Source organism: Urocitellus parryii (assembly GCF_045843805.1).
Source record: "Urocitellus parryii isolate mUroPar1 chromosome 10 unlocalized genomic scaffold, mUroPar1.hap1 SUPER_10_unloc_3, whole genome shotgun sequence".
Classification (NCBI taxonomy): Eukaryota; Metazoa; Chordata; class Mammalia; order Rodentia; family Sciuridae; genus Urocitellus; species Urocitellus parryii.
Genome location: NW_027551756.1, coordinates 652,818 through 672,696, shown reverse-complemented (window position 1 = coordinate 672,696; position 19,879 = coordinate 652,818). Strand labels below are relative to the sequence as shown.

The 19,879-nt window shown below is 36.7% G+C and overlaps 1 protein-coding gene across 1 annotated transcript in view; it reads right to left on the bottom strand.

The window, feature by feature from the left end:
- The window catches only part of LOC144251247 (broad substrate specificity ATP-binding cassette transporter ABCG2-like), a 75,898-nt gene extending 56,321 nt beyond the window's left edge, over nucleotides 1-19,577 (bottom strand). The window contains exons 1-8 of the mRNA XM_077794272.1: nucleotides 19,525-19,577; nucleotides 18,818-18,917; nucleotides 18,119-18,271; nucleotides 17,626-17,640; nucleotides 7,507-7,643; nucleotides 3,944-4,095; nucleotides 2,511-2,600; nucleotides 1,960-2,207 (exon numbers count right to left, since the gene is read on the bottom strand). Coding sequence (XP_077650398.1) covers nucleotides 1,960-2,207; nucleotides 2,511-2,600; nucleotides 3,944-4,095; nucleotides 7,507-7,643; nucleotides 17,626-17,640; nucleotides 18,119-18,271; nucleotides 18,818-18,917; nucleotides 19,525-19,577 — 948 coding nt within the window. The remainder of the gene's footprint in view (nucleotides 1-1,959; nucleotides 2,208-2,510; nucleotides 2,601-3,943; nucleotides 4,096-7,506; nucleotides 7,644-17,625; nucleotides 17,641-18,118; nucleotides 18,272-18,817; nucleotides 18,918-19,524) is intronic.
- Between the last annotated feature and the right edge of the window lie 302 nt (nucleotides 19,578-19,879).

Here is a 19,879-nt window from a genome sequence, read left to right as displayed (position 1 = left end):
CAACCAGCTAAATTGTTTTCTTATAAATGATGGGCCAATGGTCTGAGAGAACTAGTAGCATCAGAATATGAATAACTAAAAAAAAAAAATGGGCTGGGGTTTTTAGGTCAGGTGCAGAGCAATTGCTTAGCATGTGTGAGATCCTAAGTTCAGTCCCCAGCACTGGGTAGAAACAAAAAGCCCAGAGGAGTGATAATCAATCACTACCACAGAACCAGTAAAAAATGAAAAAAAAAATCATTGTATTTTATTTAAGGGAGTTAAGTGGACAGTGAATAGCCTTGTTCGGTCTGGTTACTTCCTGTGCATAAACTGCACATTCTTTGAGACATCTGTTGCTTTATCAATATTAGAATCTCTTCATGAGGAGGGTTAATTATAAATAACAGCATTCTGCCTTCAGGCTCTTCCCTCAGACAGTGCACAGAACAAACTACCCTTAGGTGTAGTCAATAACACTGGGTTCCTTCAACACCTGATATCAAAGGCAAACCTATACTCATTGGTCTACTTTCTGCCCTTTCTCCTTAAACCTTCTCTCTCCTTAAACCTTCTTAGACCCTCTACCATCTGGCATGCTACGTATTTTCTGTATTCAACTATTATCCCTCTGTCCTCATAGAAATTAAGATCTATGTCAGTGGAGTTTTTTATTTTTACCCATTTCATTCACTAGTGTGGTAGAGTCTCAAAATGGAACACAGACTCTTGGGTTGAATTTTTGGAATGAACCAATAAATGATAGTGGACAGCTACTAGAAAATGCCATATTTAGTTGATATTGTCTTTACTTAACATTTTTTTAAAAATAAAATTTTGATGAAGATTTTTCCATTACAGTTTGTTTATATCATCAAAACTTTTGAGTTATATAGTCCAGGAAAACACTTAACAAAGCATTGCACAAGTAAAAACTTAATTGTGTCTGACCTGTTGTGCTATTCAATGTTTTATCACTATGACAAAATATGTAAGAAAATCAGCTTAAAGGGGAGGTTATGACTTGGATATGAGGTGTCCCCCAAAACCTTCTGTGATAATGCTGAAATATTCAGAGGTGAAATGATTGAACTGTGAGAGCTATAGCCTAATCAGTCCATCCTAGTTGGAATGGAAAGTCTGAGTAGTAACTGTAGGCATATGGGGTGTGGCTGGAGGAGGTGGGTCACTGGGGAGCATGCCCTGACAGGGTTGTTCTTCCTGAGGCCCCTTCTCCCTCTCATCTCTGCTTCCTAAGCATGGCATGTGCTCTGTCATCTTGGGCCCTGAACAATGGAGTCAGTTGTCCATGAACTGAGACTTTTGAAACCATAAGCTTCAAATAACCTTTTCCTCCTGAAGTTGTTTTCTGGTATTTTGGTCACAGAAACACAGACCCTGACAGGAGATAAGATTTTTTTGGTTCACATTTCAGAGGTTTCAGTCCATGGTCTGCTTGCTAAGTAGTTTTGGGCCTGAGGTGAGGTGGAACATCATGGCAGGAGGGCATGATAAAGCAGAGCTGCTCATCTTAACCTCGTGGCAGCCAGGAAGCAGAGAGGGCAAGGAAGCAGCCAGAGAGAAGATGAACTGTTCCACGGCACCCCTTACCTCAGTGACTTACTTCTTCCAACTAGGCCTCACCTCCTACAGTTTCTCCACCTCCCAATTTCCTATCAAGCTATAATCCAACCACTCAATCAATTAATCCTTTGATTTGGTCAAATGATCCACCACTTTCCAAGAGCCCCACCTCTGAGGGCTATTATTGGGGACTAGGCCTTCAACACAGGAGTCTTGGGGGACACTTCATATCCAAACCATAACACTGGTTCAATTGACTATATCTCAAATAAAGTGGGAATGACAAGTAAACGGAAGGATGGGTAGAAGATAAAACAATCCTGGAGCAGTCCATATCCGAACAAATTGCTCTCACATGATTATTTCAGAACATAATTAGAAGAATCTGTCAGTTACCTGAACTATCCAGGGTTGGGGATGATGCACCAAACTTTGGAATGAACGCCAGGTGATTTGTATGAGCTGATGACCAAAAGAGGTAACATAGGTGATCTCCTCCCCGAATAAGCTCCTCTTGTTCTGATCCTTTGAGAGTCGTTCTAGTTCAGAATTTGTTTCTCCACAGATGGGGGATTTTTCATAAAAATCAGCTAATGCTTCTATGACTGACTTTTCATTCGTTGAAGACATTTCAGTGTTGCTGGCTGGAATAAAAGTGGATAACAGGCCTCAGATTACTACCTCATTAATAACAGATTACTACTGGTTTCATCAGTTTTTCTGTGAACTCTTATTTGTATAACTCCTAAAATCTGAAACTTGAGTACAAAAAGAAATGATAATTTGTAAAGTCAATAAAAATACACTTACTCACTAACAAAAAAAATCTTTCTGGCCAGTGCACTAATGTGTAAATTCACAAGCCCACGTTTTAATGAGCTACTGCATTGCTAAATCTCAACCAACTCAATTTGGCAAAAATATGTAAATGTAAGATCTTCACATACCTTCATGGTCTTCTGACTCTCTCTTTATTATACCAGTAATGATATCCAGGAAGAATTCTTCAGGGATGATATAGCACTCACTTTTGTAACCTGGAAAAGAAGACACACCACGAACTCAACCTAGGTCTTAGAAAATAGAGAAAACTCAATAAGTCTGATGGAGTTATTCAGTCACACAATATTTCAACCACTCAGTCCCCAAGTTTAAAAAAAAAAGCATATTTCAAAATATTTTGAAATCTTCAGAACATCTTATATTATTAGTCTTCACTTCTCATAAATCCCCAAGGAGCTACCAATATGCTCTGGTACTTATGAGTACTCCTTCAAAAATCTAAATATAGGTCCAGGAAGAAACACTAAGTTTCTGTGTGTATTGCATACTCTAAGTTCTCCTAGAGAATACTGGAATGGCAGGAGGCACATCAGCAAGGATTGCTTGGCAACCTGTTTAATCCAGAGATCCAAATAATCACAACTCAAGCTGACATAATTCCAAATTGACAACAAATTCCCAGAGAAGCACTATCAAGAGAACATAACCAGCACAGCACACCTGAGCAGTCACCTCAACTTCCTGTGGTACAATCATCTAAACTTGACCTATGCCTGACTCTTTAGTTCATCTTCCCTGGGTTCCCCAGATTCACATGTGTTTGATTATTTTTAAACAACAAAGATTCAATAAAAACAAATTGAGAAAGATAATATTGACAATTTGATGTAGGGTCATGGAGAAACATCTATAATAATACCCAAAAACTTCTAAAAATAAGAAGATGGAAAAGCCTTTAAAGGAATCATAATATTTAATCTGAAATAGAAAGAACCAAGCAGCCTGGAAAAGTTAGCCCATTAGTGTCAGATTCAGGGCCAGCTGTTCCATTGAGTTAATAGTCATTCACACCATTCAAGACTTATATCTTCAATCTAATGTTATTAGAAAATTCAGCAGCATCTCATGAACCCTCAGAGGGACAGAGCAAGATCACGTGTCAGGGGAAACACTGGAAAACAACAATTTGTTGCATGGTAGAAAAGGCAATGATTTGGGACTTTTCAAAAGTGTTTAACTAACAGAATAACTAGCTATAAAATAACATGTTAATTACTAAACTATCAGGGAAAGGTTACCACACCTGGGAAGAGAACAGACAAAGGCCCAAGACACACACACACACACACACACACACACACACACACACACACACACCATGCATACTCATATAGGAGAAGAGAAAGAGAGAGCCCTGAACAACAAGCAAGTTCTGCAAAATGAAGAAAAATTCTGGCACCAAACTGATCAAAAATGTTTTGGAGTGGTGAAAATCCAATTAGGTCTATGCAAAGATCAAGTAGTCTCTTGCTGCCTGCTCTGCTCTCCTCAGGAGTCTATGAATGAAAAATCTAGTGCATGAAAAGGTCAACCACACCTGCTGATTTGAAGTATTCCAAAGCCTCCTGCGCAGGACCATGGTACATTAGTTTTTCTGAAGCCAATAAGGTGAGGCTGTCAAACATGTTGAAGAAAGAATACCGAGGCTGATGAATGGAGAAGATGATTGTTTTTTCCTGCTCAGAAAGGCTAAGGGAAAATAATGAATCATTAAACATCTGAACTGGAAACTTCTTGGTAAAATGCTTTATTCCTGTCAGTAGAGCATTTTCTCTCAAATCAACTTGATTTTCTCTTACAAAGTTCTCATTTCAACTTACATTATATACTTGAGAATAGGGGAAGCTAAATCCAATGCTTTTGTTCAGAAGACTAAAGATTCTTAAAATTTAGTACATCAAAGTCCAGAATTGGCTAGAATTTAGTGAAAATGCAGGTTTCTACACAGTTTTCCCAGACAGGGAATTACCATCTCTGGGGGTATGTACAGGAAATCTGTATTCTTTATAAGCATTGCAGATATTCTAATATTGTTACTAAGCACTCAGGATATATTTGCTAAATGAGTTAGAGTGAAATTCATTTCCATTGACACAATGTTGTTATAAGGAAAGTCAAGTCAAGCAACTGACCAAGGGCTCACAGTTACTAATGGGGAAAGGTTGGGATCTAAGCTCTGATCTAATGCAAAGCTAGGAACACTGCTAAACTGTCTTTTACAGAAATTATTACTTATGAGTAGAAAACACAAAGATCAAAATCATTATTCAAAACTGTTATTTAAAATATTTTAAGAGAAGAATCACTTTAATTTAAGTATTTGATAAGGACCTTGTGTATCTAGCAATGTATCCAAGGATCTTCTGCCTCAAAGAGAAACATGAGATAGGAATCTATAATTTCAATAAGATGTGCATTAAAAGTAGCTAGCGGCTCCTTGTAAAGAAAAAAAAAGTAGAGTGATAACACAGTCTGAAGGTGATGTAAATAGAATATCCAAATTCCCAATGATGGTGTGTCTAGCAGCTGAAAAAGATGGAACAGAGGAGTTTCCAGGGACAGTGGACAAAAAGCAGTGACCAGAACTACTGGGAGAGTGGTTCCAGTAAAAATTAAAGTACTTCACTGAGAAAGTAAATAAATATTTTGAGATAATGGCAGCCTGAACTCTCCCTGTCCAAAGTCACTTACAGATATGAAAATGGCAAAGACTAAACATAAGACAGTGGTGTTAGATTGGAATCACAAATATTTTTATGAACTCATGGGATTTTCAATATTTATACACAAACATAAACAATAATAGTTATAGATCTTTGTTTATGCATGTATTTTATTAAAAAAAAATATATGAAGTCTAGATGTAGTGGGTGCATAGTATGCATGAGGCCTTAGGTGGGGATCCCCAGCAAGGAAAAAATAAAATTATATATATACTCACACACGTATACAAAGGCTCATATTGTTATTTACTATATTTCCAAATAAAACATGAAAGTAAATTAATATTATATGTGGGTATAGACATACATCACACATAAACACATTTATACATGTACTTCCCAGGTCTGCCTACTATGGACCTAGAAGCAATGCGACTCTAGGATCAGTGAGCACACTGAACAAACAGATATTGATCTCTAAGTGTTAACTATACCAGAATAAATCAGGACTGCTGGAAGAAAGTGCTCACTCAGGAGATGTACATGATAAGCCATAAATAGCATCATGACCATGAAGTAAAGTACTGTAAAAGAATCGTACCAGACATGTGAAAACACAAAAGCCACATGGAAGAAGTTCCTACTGGTCAAGTCAAGGCATAAGACCACAAAATGCTCATCATTTCTCAGGGTAAAAATGATAATTTCAGAGCAGAGAGGCCCAGTAGACACCATCACAATCAGATGATGGAGATTGACACCACCACAATCAGAGAGCTGAAGCTGCTACCACCTATAGGGGGCGCATTCCCAGGTATGTTGCACTGAGAACTCAGCATCCTTTCATGCAACACTCACCTGATGCACGCAGCTGAGAGTCACCAAATGAACTGCTCCAGGTTGTAAAAAGACAGGAAAAGTATGTTTCTGGAGAGGATTCTGAGGCAGAATATAAACAGAGACAGTAGGGATAACTGGGGAAATTTGAGCAGCTCTGGATTGGATCCTGGGAAAGTCATGTTTATTGTCTAGGGTGTGCAGATGATGATGTGTCCTCCCTAATTGGAGTCTGCAGCAGGGAGTATTTGGGGTGAAAGGGCATGATGACAGATAGAAACTATGTAGGGAGCATCAGAAAGGGAAGGAGGGGCTGTAGATGCAGTGAAATCAAGGAGAGAAGAGTAGGAGTTCACTGGTTTTGTTCTTGGATCCTTTCTGTCAGTAGGAAATATGTTTCTATAGTTTTAAAGATGAGATGTCTAAATCTCAGCTATTGAAAATTTTCCTATAAATATTTCCAAACATTTTTCTATCTTGATAAAAGGAAACATCATTTCTTAAATTTCATTCCTCCATTTCTTCAGGCCCCAAATCTTAGCAGTTTGTCTGGATCCTACCATCCCAGGTCCAGTCCTGATCTGATTCTCTTGGTTCCCTTGAAAACAAACCCAGAAACCATCCACTTCTCACCACGATCCTCCTAGTCAAAACTCCATCATCTTTCAGTGGATCCTTCATGGGGTCCTCCCTCACCCTTGCTCTACAGCACAGTCTTGTATACAGCATTTGTTCTTCTCTAGAACTCTCAAAATATCCTCATGTCCCCTAGTGACAGGAAAAGCCATACTTCTTACATGGCCTCTGAGGACAATGCAGTCTGCAACCAGATCCACTCCACCTCATGTCCTAATCCACCCGTGAAGGGCTAAACTGGGTCCTCCCCAAACTAAGATGTTAAAATCCTATCCCCCAGTGCCTCAGGATGTGGCCACATTGGACATAGTGCTTTCAAAACGGTCTTTAAATTTAAATGAGGTCATTGAGGGTCCTCATCTGCCTGTCCAATTAGGAGCAGATTAGGGCAAAAACATACAACAGAGTTGATGGTCATCTACAAGCCGAGGACAGAGGCCAAGGAAGAAACTAACCTGAGGATGCATCAACTCAAATTACTGCCTCCAGAGCCATAAGGAAATTAATGTTTTTTTGTTAAGCCCCCAGCCAACCTCCACTATTCTCAGTACCAAGGTCTGTCCTGGCCTCTGTCATGTTCCACACACATCGACATGCTCTGCCTCAGGGCAACTGGTTGCTTCTTCCAACTAGAACGCTCTGGTAAATTCATAGCATATCTCTCTCTCTCTCTCTCTCTCTCTCTCTCTCTCTCTCTCTCTCTCTCTCTCTCCTCCTGTGTCCCATGCTTGTTGTCTTCCCTGACCTTCCTGCTATTTTAAAAGCTTCCCAACTCCACATGAACTTCCTTCCCTTTGCTCTTGTTTCATCTTTCTTGAACCATTTATTATTTGTTGACTGTATCACACTAGCCAAGAGAAACATTTTTTTTTAACATTCTGGATCCCCTGCACCAAGAATACCAGGTACATAGCAATGAACAGAGAGTAAATAAATGAAAAAACAACGTTGCCAAAGCATTTACCTTTTCAGGAGTTTAATGATCTTATATGCTGTGTTCCAGTCTAAACCAGTTGTGGGCTCATCCAGGAACAAGATGGAAGGATCAAGGATCAGCTCCATTCCTATACTAACCATTTTTCTCTCTCCTTTAGATTTCACCTGAAACACAAATTATTATCATCATCCACATGAATGAGTGTAACGTCACTGTCATTTGGTGAATTAATCTGTACCATTCTTCAGAGACATGTTATCTCATTATGCTCATTATTTTGTACATCATGTAAATGATACCTGGGAGAAGGAGAAGGTCTCTCATTCACCACATGCATAAGCTGAGCCCCAGGGCAGAGTTGCCAAGTGACTGCACCTGATATGAAGCTCAGGCTTTTAATAGTCCTTTATGTTCCTAACCAAGTCAAATATTTAGTTTTAAGATAATAAGTTACAACACTAAAGAATACCATTCTGACATAAGGAAATCCCTATTGAGATAGGAGAGGAAAAGGAAACTGCCTGTAGTGTTCTTTCAATGTGTTCTAACCACCTCCCTCTGACACACCACCTCCACAAAATGATCCCAAGTGGACCGATAAACAGAGAGTCAACTTGGGGCCAGGAAGGTATGTTTTTTACCATACCATTTTAGCATCTTTTCAGTTTAATATTTTTCCCCAAAATGATGCTTTGTATACCTAATTTATCTCGGTACACCTGATTCATCTTTTCAGAAAAATCCAGGTAAGCGGATAATCCACAGGACAACTGGCCCAATCTTTACAACAAGTAAATGTGTGGGAAGGGAGAAAGAAGATTTGGGGGAGGTAAAAAGTAGGAAACAGATCTGGAATTTGAAATCTACAAACAGATCATAATTAAATGCTACCCATGGCCCTTGATTGGATTCTATTAACCAATGAAGTATAAAAGACATTTGGGTACCTTGACCAAAATGTTATATGCATGTACAAATATGCCAATATGAAATCTACTATTCTGTATAACTATTGTAAACTAAAAAAAAGTACTTGAATATAAATATGAGCTTGATGCTACTAAAATGTAATTGCTGGGCATTTTAGGAAACCTTTCCCAAAGGAGACTTTTCTTGAAATTTTCCTCTACTTTAAGTAAGATATTATGACCAATAACATAATGTCTTATGGGCTTCAGATTTTGACTAGCTAGTCAGTACTGAACAGAGAATAATTTATAAAGAAAAAAGTTAACAAGGTATTGAATGTCAAATGTCTGTCCTATTTTTCATCTTCCCTTTATATCAATGTTTATTTACTACCTTTAAACAAAATAGATTTAAGACCAAGAAAACCATAAGAATCATGAAACTTAAAAAAATCATCTATATTAAATCTTCATCAATCATGGGTCTAAAGCAATTGTTTATTGTATTTTTAATAATATAAATGATTGCCACAAAATAGATGAACTTGAAACAGGTGACGATATGGAGACATTTTCCAGTTTGATCATTGATAATGGTATTGGTAAGGTAAGGAAATGTACTAATTTCTTTTTGCAATTATGTGAGGAGAGGAAAACAAATGAGAAATTGAAGAAAATTATATTAATGATAAAGTGACATTAGTTATTAGATAATCAATCATATCATTTGAGTAATCAGACTATTTTTCTACATTTCTGTTATTTTAAAATATCCTAAGAGCCACAAAAATAAACTATTTGAATCAATTAGTTTATATGATTCTAAGATGCCAACAACTGCCCTTGTATGTTTCCCCTGGAAATCCAAGCAAGCAACTCAGGGAAGTACCTGCTTGGAGCTAAATAAGACAGTAAAGAAAGTGCCTTTCTAGGAACACAAAATTAGTTCCAAAGTAAACACAGTCAATCAACAAACAAAAATAAGTGGTGAAAGGTGGCATCCCAGGTTATTAAAAAAATACACTAATCATGAGAGGCTATCAGGAAAGACCATGGGAAACAACAGCCAGTAGAACCCACTACCTTCATTGCCTCTAAGGAGGGAGATAACAGGATGAACCACAGGCTTACAGTTTTTGTTTGTTGGTTTGTTTTGTGGTGCTGGGAACTGAACCCAGAGCCCCATAATTGATAGTCAAGTGCTCCACCAAAGAGCCACATCACCTGCCCCCTGTATAATACATTCTAAATAGCTTATTTTTGCACTAAGCTCCTAATGTCTACTTATCACACCACCTACACCTATTAATCAACTGTAAACTTGACACCTTTGTCTCCCTTTATCTGCATGATCCTGCACAACACACACAAGGAAGATTTACTTTCTCCATTGTGTTCCTCTTGTCCACAACTATATCTCTAATACCTCAAAGATAGGGGCATGACAGAGTCTGGAAATAAATACTGGGGAAGAAAAAAATACAGAGTTCAAGGGAGAGGATGAGAGAAGAAAAAGGCTATAGAAAAATAACTTAATCACTACATGAATGAGAAGTAACTACTGAGGTAACCAAATATAATTTGGAAGCCAAAATACACTGAAGTGAATCCCAGAGCAAGAATCCTTGGATTAGACTGGTGAAGATGGTGGAAGGGAGCTAGAAAGTCCCAATCACCTCTCAACACAGAAAGAGGCAGTGAAGGAAAAGCAGAAGTGAGATTCTCATGACAAAATAAATACTTTAAGAAGCAATATTGCAAAATCTGATACCTGGAGAGACTTAAAGCTTAGTTACCAGAGTAGAAAATAAGTGCAGAGTCTCCTAACCTTAAAACCGAATCAGGTAGGTGAAGTGGGGAGGGGCAAGTGAAGGAGAAAGGTGGGAGCAGAAAAACTCTTAAGCTTACCCACTTAAAAATAAGTAGAAAGGCAGAAAAAAATTTAAGTGTGACAGGAAAAGCAGAGTCCTAAAAACAGAAAAACCAGCTTAAAACCAAATCTGAAAAGAAAACGGAGCTGGAAACCACAGTCATCTCATGGCACCTTCAGCCCTTTAAATTCATCCCCTTAAATCAACATGGCCACTTCCCAAACCCAGACAGCTGCACCACAAACCACAGAATTCCTGCACTCATAGTCTTGTATGCACAGAAAACCACCAGGATCTTCAACACCATTAAAAGGATCCTATGGAGGGGAACAGGTACACAGTGAGCCACAGTACTCAATAGGCACACTCCGGAACCTACATCCTGATCTCCTGCACACAATAGAAACAACCAACATCCAACACTGCACCCTCCAAGCAGTCAGCTTCAGGCCCCTGAGCTGACAAATCAGAATCAGTTGTGGAGGTTCACAGCACCTTACAAGTTTACTACTATGCCCCTGTAATCAGGACAGATCCATAGCCAAAGAATGATGGTAATCTGCTAAATGTCCAAACCCCACTGAAATCCAAACCCAGATTCAAAAAGATTTTTTTTTCACCTAGGCATGGTTTACTATAAATTAACTCTAACACAAACTTTGATCATATACAACTCCTTAACTTGAATGATAGTTGCTACCCAATAACCAACATTGTACCTTCAAACCATTTGGATGTATTTCATCTAATGGTATAAGGCATTTAATTGAAATTGATCTTCAATATTTGTTTTCCTAGCTCTAGCTGATAAATGCTCCTCTTACACCTATTCATTCTCTGGCATTATTTGCTACTTAAAATATACACCATCCATCTATTACTCCTTTATACATGGGCCTGAATTATGCTTTTATTTCTTTTCTATCTTTCTTTCTTATTTTCACTCTCTCTTTTCCCTACCCATTTTTGCCCAACCTTTCTTCTTTCCCCCCATTTAGCCCTCATTTAAGGCTCTAGTATATTTACTAAACTTAATAACTATTTTTTTTACCTAGTCCAGAAACTTATTCCACGTTTACACCTGGATTTGAAGAACCATGGAAAACAACAGCCACAAATTTTAATTGCTCATAAAGTTGAGGAGCATAAGGCTTGGCTCAGAAGATAGTATACAGGGTTCAGTGGCATCTCTGAAAGTGGTGCTGATATTGGGATCAGCAGAGATCAAATGTGGACTTAAAAAACAATATCTGGATATTCTACCAATCCAGGTCTTTTAATAGAAAGAAACTCACAAAGTACTCCCTCTCTTAAAAGAAGTGAGAACTACACCTATAGATGGGTAGACATACAAACAATATGAACCATCCAAACAGCCCATAATGCTTCTACTGAGTCCATTGACACTACAGTGGAGGAAATGTCAGAGGAAGAATTTAGGAAGTTCATAGTTAAAATGCTCTGTGACCTAAATGAAGATGTATTAAGTGAAATTATAGAGAAAATACAGGAAATGAAAGATTATTTCAATAAAGATACACAAATTCTGAAAAGAAACCAAATGGATATTTTAGAAATAAAACACTCAAGAAACCGAAATAAAAGTATCACCAATAGAGTAGACCACTTTTGGAGACAGATTTTCAGGCCTCAAAAACAAAGTACATAATCTTGAAAATAAAATTAACCATAAAGAAAATATGTTAAGAGACCATGAATAGAATATTTAAGAAATATGGGATAACATTAAACCACCAAATTTAAGATTCACTGGGATAGATAAAGAATCTGGAATTTGAGCTAAAGGGTGCACAATCTTTTGAATGAAATAATATAAGAATAATTTCCAAACCTTAAGAATAAAATATAAATTCAAATAAAAAGGCATATAGGACTCAAATTATACAAAATCACAATAGATCCACTCTAATCACATTATAATGAAATGCCAAAATAAGGATAGAATTGTAAGGGCTTCAGGAAAAAAAATGGCTGGTCACATTTAGAGCTAAATCAATACAGTTTACAGCTGATTTCTCAACCCAAACTCTAAAGCCAAGAGGATTTGAAATATTATATACAAAGCTCTGAAAGAAAAATGGATGCCAACCAATAATTCTATACCCAGCAAAATTAAGCTTCAGAATTAAACATGAAATAAAAACCTTCCATGATTAAACAGAACCAAAAGAATTCATAACTAGTAAGCCTGAACTACAGGACACAATGAAATACTTCATGAAAAAGAAATGAAGAATAAAAACCGGAAAGCAGCATAGGAATGAAGTGCACTAGTAGAATAGATAAAGAAGAATCAAGTCCACTTTAAACATTAGAAATAAAACAAAATGTCAGAGAATAAAAGTCATCTCTATATAACAACATTGAAGGTAAATGATCTAAAATTATTCAATCAAAAGACACAGGTTGGCAGATTGTATTAAAAACAAGCCTCAACATTATGCTGGCTACAAGAGATTCACCTTAGAGCCAAATACATCCATAGACTGAAAGTGACAGGATAAAAAAGACATAACATTCAAATTGTACTCATGAACAATTAGGGGTAGCAATTATCACATCAGATAAAGTGGACTTTAAGCCATAATTAATCAGAAGAGACAAAGAATGTCACTTCATGCTGTTTAAGGGAATCATATATCCACAAAATAATGACCATAAATATTAATGTCCCAAACAACAGAACATCTACATATACCCAACAAACCCTTATCAATATTAGGAACCAAATAGATCACAAAACAATATACTGGGTGACTTTAACACACCTCTCTCACGATAGATCATCCAAACGTAAATTAAATAAAGATTCTACAGAATAAAAAAATACAATGAATAAGTGGAATGAACAGTCAATATCCATGGAATATTTCAAGAATCAATTACCCAATTCACTTTCTTCTCAGTAGCACATGGAGCATTTTCTAAAATAGACCATATTTTAGGTCAAAAGGCAAATCTTTGCAAATATAGATAATACCCTGCATTCTATCAGATCATAAAGGAATGAAGTTAGAAATAAATGATAAGATTAAAAAAAGATCTCATTCTAAAACCAGCAGATTGAATAATAAACACTTAAATGATGAAAGCATAGCAGAAAAAATCAGGGGAGAAATAAAAAAATTTAGAAGTAAATGACAAAAGTCATACAACATATCAAAAATCTCTGGGACAGTATGAAGTCAGTTCTAAGAGGAAAGTTCATAGCATTGAGATCATACATTAAAAGAATAGAAAAATAACAAATAAACAATCTAATATTATATATCTCAAGGCCATAGAAAAACAAGAACAAACAAACCAACACCAAAATCAGTAGAAGATAGAAAATAATTAAAATCAGAGCAAAAATCAATGAAACTGAGAATAACAAAAAATTCAAGAGGCCAACAAAAGAAAGAGTTGGATTTGTGAAAGGATAAACAAGATTGATAAACCCTTAGCCAAACTAATGAAAAGAAAGATGAAACAAAAAAATTTCAAAATCTGAGATGAAAAAGGAAATATCACCACAGATACTACTGAAATCTAGAGAACCATTGGAAACTATTTTGAAAATTTATACCCCAATAAGCCAGAAAATCTTGAAGATATTGACAGAAACACATTAAATGATAGTGCTCCAAGATCAAGTGAGTTTCATCCAAGAGATGCAAGCTGGTTCAAAATACAGAAATCAATAAATGTCATTCACCACATACATAGACTTAAGTATAAGAATCACATGATTGTCACAATAGATGCAGAAAAACCATTTGACAAAGTATTGCACCCATTCATGTTTGAAACACTAGAAAAACTGCAGAGAAAAGAAATTTCCCTCAACATTAAAAGCTATATATGACAAACCCATGGCCAACATTAGGCTGAAAGAAAAGAAACTGAAATCATTTTCTCTAAAAACAGGAACAAGGCAAGTATGCCTGCTTTCACAACACCTATTCAACATAGTCCTTGAAATTCTAGCTAGAGAAATCAGGCAAGAGAAGGAGTCTCTAGGAATGCATATGTGAAAAGAAGAGCTCAAATTACCTCTGTATGCTGATGATATGATCCTATATTTAGAAGAGCCTCAAATAGATCCAGCAGAAGACTTTGAGAGCTCCTAAGTGAATTCAGCAATGTAGCAGGATGGAAGAAGAACACCCATAAATCAATTACATTCCTATATTTCAATAAATAATCTGCTGAAAAAGAAATTAGGAAGCCTATTCTATTCACAATAGCCTCAAACAAACAAAAAACAAATAAAAACAAAAACAAAATCTTGGGAATCAATCTAACAAAAGCAGTGAAAGATCTCTACAATGAAAACTATAGAACACTTATGAAAATAATTGAGAAAGACCATAGAAATAGAAATATCTCTCATATTATAAGACAGGCAGAATGAATATTGTCAAAATGACCATTCTACCAAAAGCACTATAAAGATTCAATGCAATTTTAATCAAAATTCCAATGACAAATTTCACAGAACTATAGAAAGCAGTTATATAATTCTGTTGGAAAAATAAAAGATCCAGAATAGCCAAAGCAATTCTAAGTGAGGAAAGCAAATCAGGAGGCATCACAATACTAGACCTCAAATTATAGTACAGAGCTATAGTAACAAAAACAGCATGGTACCTGGCACCAAAACAAGCATGAGGACTAATCAAATAGCACAGAAGACACAGAAATAAACCCACATAAAACAGTTATCTCATGATAGCCAAGGTGCCAGAAATATATACTGGAGAAAAGATAGCCCTTTTATGCAGTGGTCTGGGAAAACTGTAAATCCATATAGAATAGAATGAAATTTAACTCTGACCTCTCACTCTGCACACATGTGAACTCAAACTGAATTGGAAACCTAGGAATTAGACTAGAAACCCTGCACCTGCTAGAAGGAAATGCAGGTCCAACATTCCAACATGTCAACACAGGAGCAGACTTTTTAAATAAAACTCCTAAAGTGAAAAAAAATAAAATAAAAAATCAATAAGTGTGATGGCATCCGATTAAAATAATTCTGCATAACAAAAGGAAGAATTAAGAGCAGAAAGAGACACCTGCAGAATGGGAGAAAATCTTTGCCCTCTGCTCCTCAGGGCATTGATAGCTAGACTATACTAAGAATTCCAAAAAAAAGTAACACCAAATAAATAAAAGAACCAATCAATAAATGGGCAAAGGAATTAAACAAGTACTTCTCAACAGGAGAAATACAAACTGTCAACAAATACGTGAAAACTTGTTAAATATCCCTAGTATTAGGGAAATGCAAATTAAAATTACATTGAGATTTCTATTTTTTTTACTCTCCCTCAAAACTGAAAAATTAAAAACAAAATACTGGGGATGTAGCTCAGCGGTAGAACACTCTGGGTTCAATTCCAGTACCACAAAATAATAATAATAACAAGTAACAGGGGTTCACTTGATGCTATGACTACATGTTTGTTTTTTTTTTCTTGATCTTCTTTTCCCTAAACTTCTCCCTGATTTTTTTTTCCCTAAACTTCTCTTCTCTGATCTTCTTTTCTCTAAACTTCTCCTCCCTAATATTTTCCCTAAACTTCTCCTTTCTGATCTCTTCTCTCTCATCTCATTTTCTCTGAATCACCCCCTTGTTCCTGCGAATGGACAGAATCACAGCTTTTGGGAAGGAGTTTCTCCTTTGCTAGCAACACAATAAACACTTTTCCTTTTTCTTAAGATTTTTTTCTTCATTATTGGATTGGTGTCGAGAAAGAGGACTGAACTTTCAGGTATAAATAGAAGAATGTTATTATAAATAGAAGAATTTTATTATTTACACGCAACTTGTAAATAATAAAAATATGTACTATGCATTGCCTGATCTCAACCCTATAAACCATTCCTCTTACTACAGGAGGAAGACAGATAAATTCAATGTAGTTATTTATTCTTACTGAATATTTTTAATTAATTTTTGCTGAACCCTTGTATCTATAGTTAATTTATGGCTGCAATTGAGAAACAAATGTACTCTCACATGAATTTTGGGGGATATTTTCATTGAAATCAATGAGTAAGATATAAAAAGACAGAGACAAAGGGAAGGACAAGGAAAATATAACTTCAACCTGACCTGAAAGTCTTGTGCTCTAACTGTAAAGGACGGAGGAAAAGCTCCATAAACTCAACAAGCCAAAACAACTGTTTACCTGTCCGAGATTTTATTAGCAGGATCGTAGCGGCCAGTTGCAGAAGAGAAGAGGGAGAGAGAGAGGAGAGAGAGAGAGAGAGAGAGAGAGAGAGAGAGAGAGAGAGAGAGAGAGAGAAGAGAGAGAGAGGAGGAGGGGGAGGAGGGGGAGAGAGAGAGGAGAGGGGAAAGAGAGAGAGGGGAGAGAGAAAGAGGAGAGGGGGAAGAGAGGGGTGAGAGAGAAAGGAGAGGGGGAAGGGGGGAGAGAGAGAGAGGAGAGGGGAGGAGAGAGGAAAGTGGGGGAGAGAGAAGGGAGAGTAAGAGAGAGAGGGAGAGCAAGAGAGTAAGAGAGCTACATTGAGATTTCATCTCACTCTAATTAGAGTGGAAATTTTCAAGTATACAAATAAGAATTTTAATGCATTTCACTGTCATTTAGTTTTTTAAAAATCAATAAAAAATACAAATAACAATAAATGTTGATTAGGATGGGGGGAAATGTACACTCATACATGGTTGGTGGGATTAAAAATTAGTGCAACCACTCTGGAAAGCAGTATGGAGATTTCACAAAAAACTAGGAATGGAAGCACCATTTGATCCAATTAGCCCACTCCTTGGAATATATCTAAAACATTTAAAATCAGCATACTAAACTGATGCAGTCACAAGGTTTATAGCAGCACAATTCACTATAGCCAAGCTATAAAACCAAACTAGGTGCAGCACTTCAACAGATAAATGGATACAGAAATGTGGTATGTATACACAATGGAGTATTACTAAGCCATAAAGGATGACATTATTGCATCTGCCAGTAAATGGATGGAACAGAAGTCTATCATGCTAAGTGAAAGTAGCCTGTCTCAAAAAGCTGAGGTTTTTGTGAAAGCTAATCCAAAATAAGAATATGGGTGATTTAAAAAAATTAAAAGTTCAGTGGAATAGCCTAAGGGAGGTGAAGGGTATGGAGGAGGGATATGATTGGGAAAGACAGTGGAATGAATTGCACCTAAATGTCCTATGTGCATATATGAATAAACAACAATGAATTCCCCAATCATGTATATCCACAAGACACCAATTAAAAAAAAACTGTAAGTAAATATCAGAAGTTTCAGTAGAGCAGAGGGAAGTGTACAGGGGCAGAGAGGAGTGGAAGTGAAAGCATTGGGGACTGAATTAGAACAAAACATGTTCCTTGCTTTTCTAATTATTTCAAAATGAATCCTAATGTTATATACAAATAAAAAGAACCCATAAAAAAGAATTCTTGGATTCTTTTCATTTATTGAGTCCTGATGTATATTTCAAAAAACAATGTAACAATGTTCCCCAGGGAAAGAGATGGAGAAGAGCAGCTGAGTGAGGAAAGAGAGAAACAAAAAGAAGAAAAGTCAGTGAAATGACATCAAATGATCTGTTTCTTAACAATGAGGGTGGGAGGACCATGGAAAAGCCATTTGGGGCTCTCTCCACATAGACCATCTCCATTCCCAGGATCCACCACAGTTAAGATTGTTTTTTTACTTTTTTGAAGTGGGAATCTGGTCTCTTTTTTCATTATCACAGAAAGCAGCCAGTTTTGACCACACACATCTTAATTTCTGATTAAGGTCACATTGACCACACAGGGAAGTCCTCTTTCCTGGTTGTGACTCTGTCAGGAATTTTCACATTACCTTGGAATCTGCCACTTCAGAGAGACCTAACTTTTTAATAACCTTGCTGATTCGATTATTTTTTTCCTTGTTTGACATAGTTGTTGGAAGCCGAAGAAAAGCTGAGAACTGTATGTTTTCTCTCACTGACAGGGTGCTCATCACAACATCATCCTGAAGGGAAATGCGGTTTCAGTGAGTCACATTGAATCTTTTCTAAGACCATCACTCCAGTGAATGTAAATTAATTCACAAAAATAACAAACCCAAGGAAAATTTCTAGGTAACGATGAACTTTCAACTCTAAAATTTCAGTGATTCCACAAAGAGCTTCAAGGCCCAGGGAATAATTTTCCTTCCCTATTTTCAAACCCAGATGGAGCACAGGTGATTATGGTGACTTCTAAACACTTCCAGAATGCTTTGTATGAGGATTTGATGGGACATCTTTGGGGAGAAAGAGAGGTGAAGGAAGGGCAAAAGGGCAACAGTAGACCCTTGTGTAAATGATATCAAAACTAGAATTGATACCATTGCCTACAGGTTCATATTCCAGGCCCTTTCTTCCTCTCCTTTTGACTTCTCCATCAATCTTAAGGGAGATTATATAAATTTGGCGTAAATAAAATTGGTTCCTTGAGCATGTTCAATTGGAAGCATGTTATACTACAAGCCAAGGCTCTTGCCCATATAGAAACAGGGGAACCCACTCATACTTACCTGTACCACATATCCTGAATTACATTTGGGTACTCCATGTACCCAAACATCTCCAGATAATCCTGTTGGTTTTTTCCTTGCAGCTAACAGACCTAATAGCCTATAAAAGGACACATATGTTGTGAGATTTTTCCTTCCAACAAAGGCCACATCCCTCACCTAGTCTGAATCAAAATTCCATTCAAAATAGAACATGAACTAGCCAAGTTCTGTAGTTGAACATGTGTGTGTGTGAGTCTGTACATGCAAGCACATACACAAATTCTTACCTTCCTATTCATCATGTGCTATAAGAAAGCCAAAAACATTAAGGCAAGGTATCACCAGATAATCCAGTATAGACCTCCCAAATGACCCTCACCTTGATGGACCCAACCCTGGCAATACACTCCTGTATCTCTGATGCATGTCCTCACAGAACCCTTCTGCTCCTTCTCTTCACTTTTAATATTATTCCCTTCTCTTCCTTCCTCATTAGCCCATAATATGGCCAAATGTTATATGCTAATCACTTTATCATGCTGTGTTAGTAAAGCTAAATTTAACAAGAATTCCTGGTCCTAGGATTAAAACCATAAGATAGTCCAAATGCAGGTCATCCATAGGACCTAGCACCAGACAAGGTAAGCACGGCAAATGCTTGTGATGTTTAAAAGCACACTGAAACTGCACCAAAAAGGCTTATTTACACTTTCTTTTGTACTCACAAAGATTTGCCTCCACCTGGGGGTCCCATGATGGCATTAAGGCCAGGTTTCATGATCCCACTGTAAACACAAAATTATACTGATTTATTATTTCACTTTTTAAAGAGTTCTATAGCACAATTTTTCATAACTCTGTGTATAAAGTAAAAACTATATAAATAAATAAACCTAAAAAAGAGTTCTATAGGTTTAGGGGCTGCAACGAATATATTCAATAAAGGTTGATGAAATTGCAGACAGTAACAAGCACCAAATCTTAAAGAAAAAATTAATTGATTAAAAGTAGTCCAGTATATTAGGGATATCAATCACTAGGACCTATAAGAAAAATGTGTTAGATACCTGAAAATTCCAT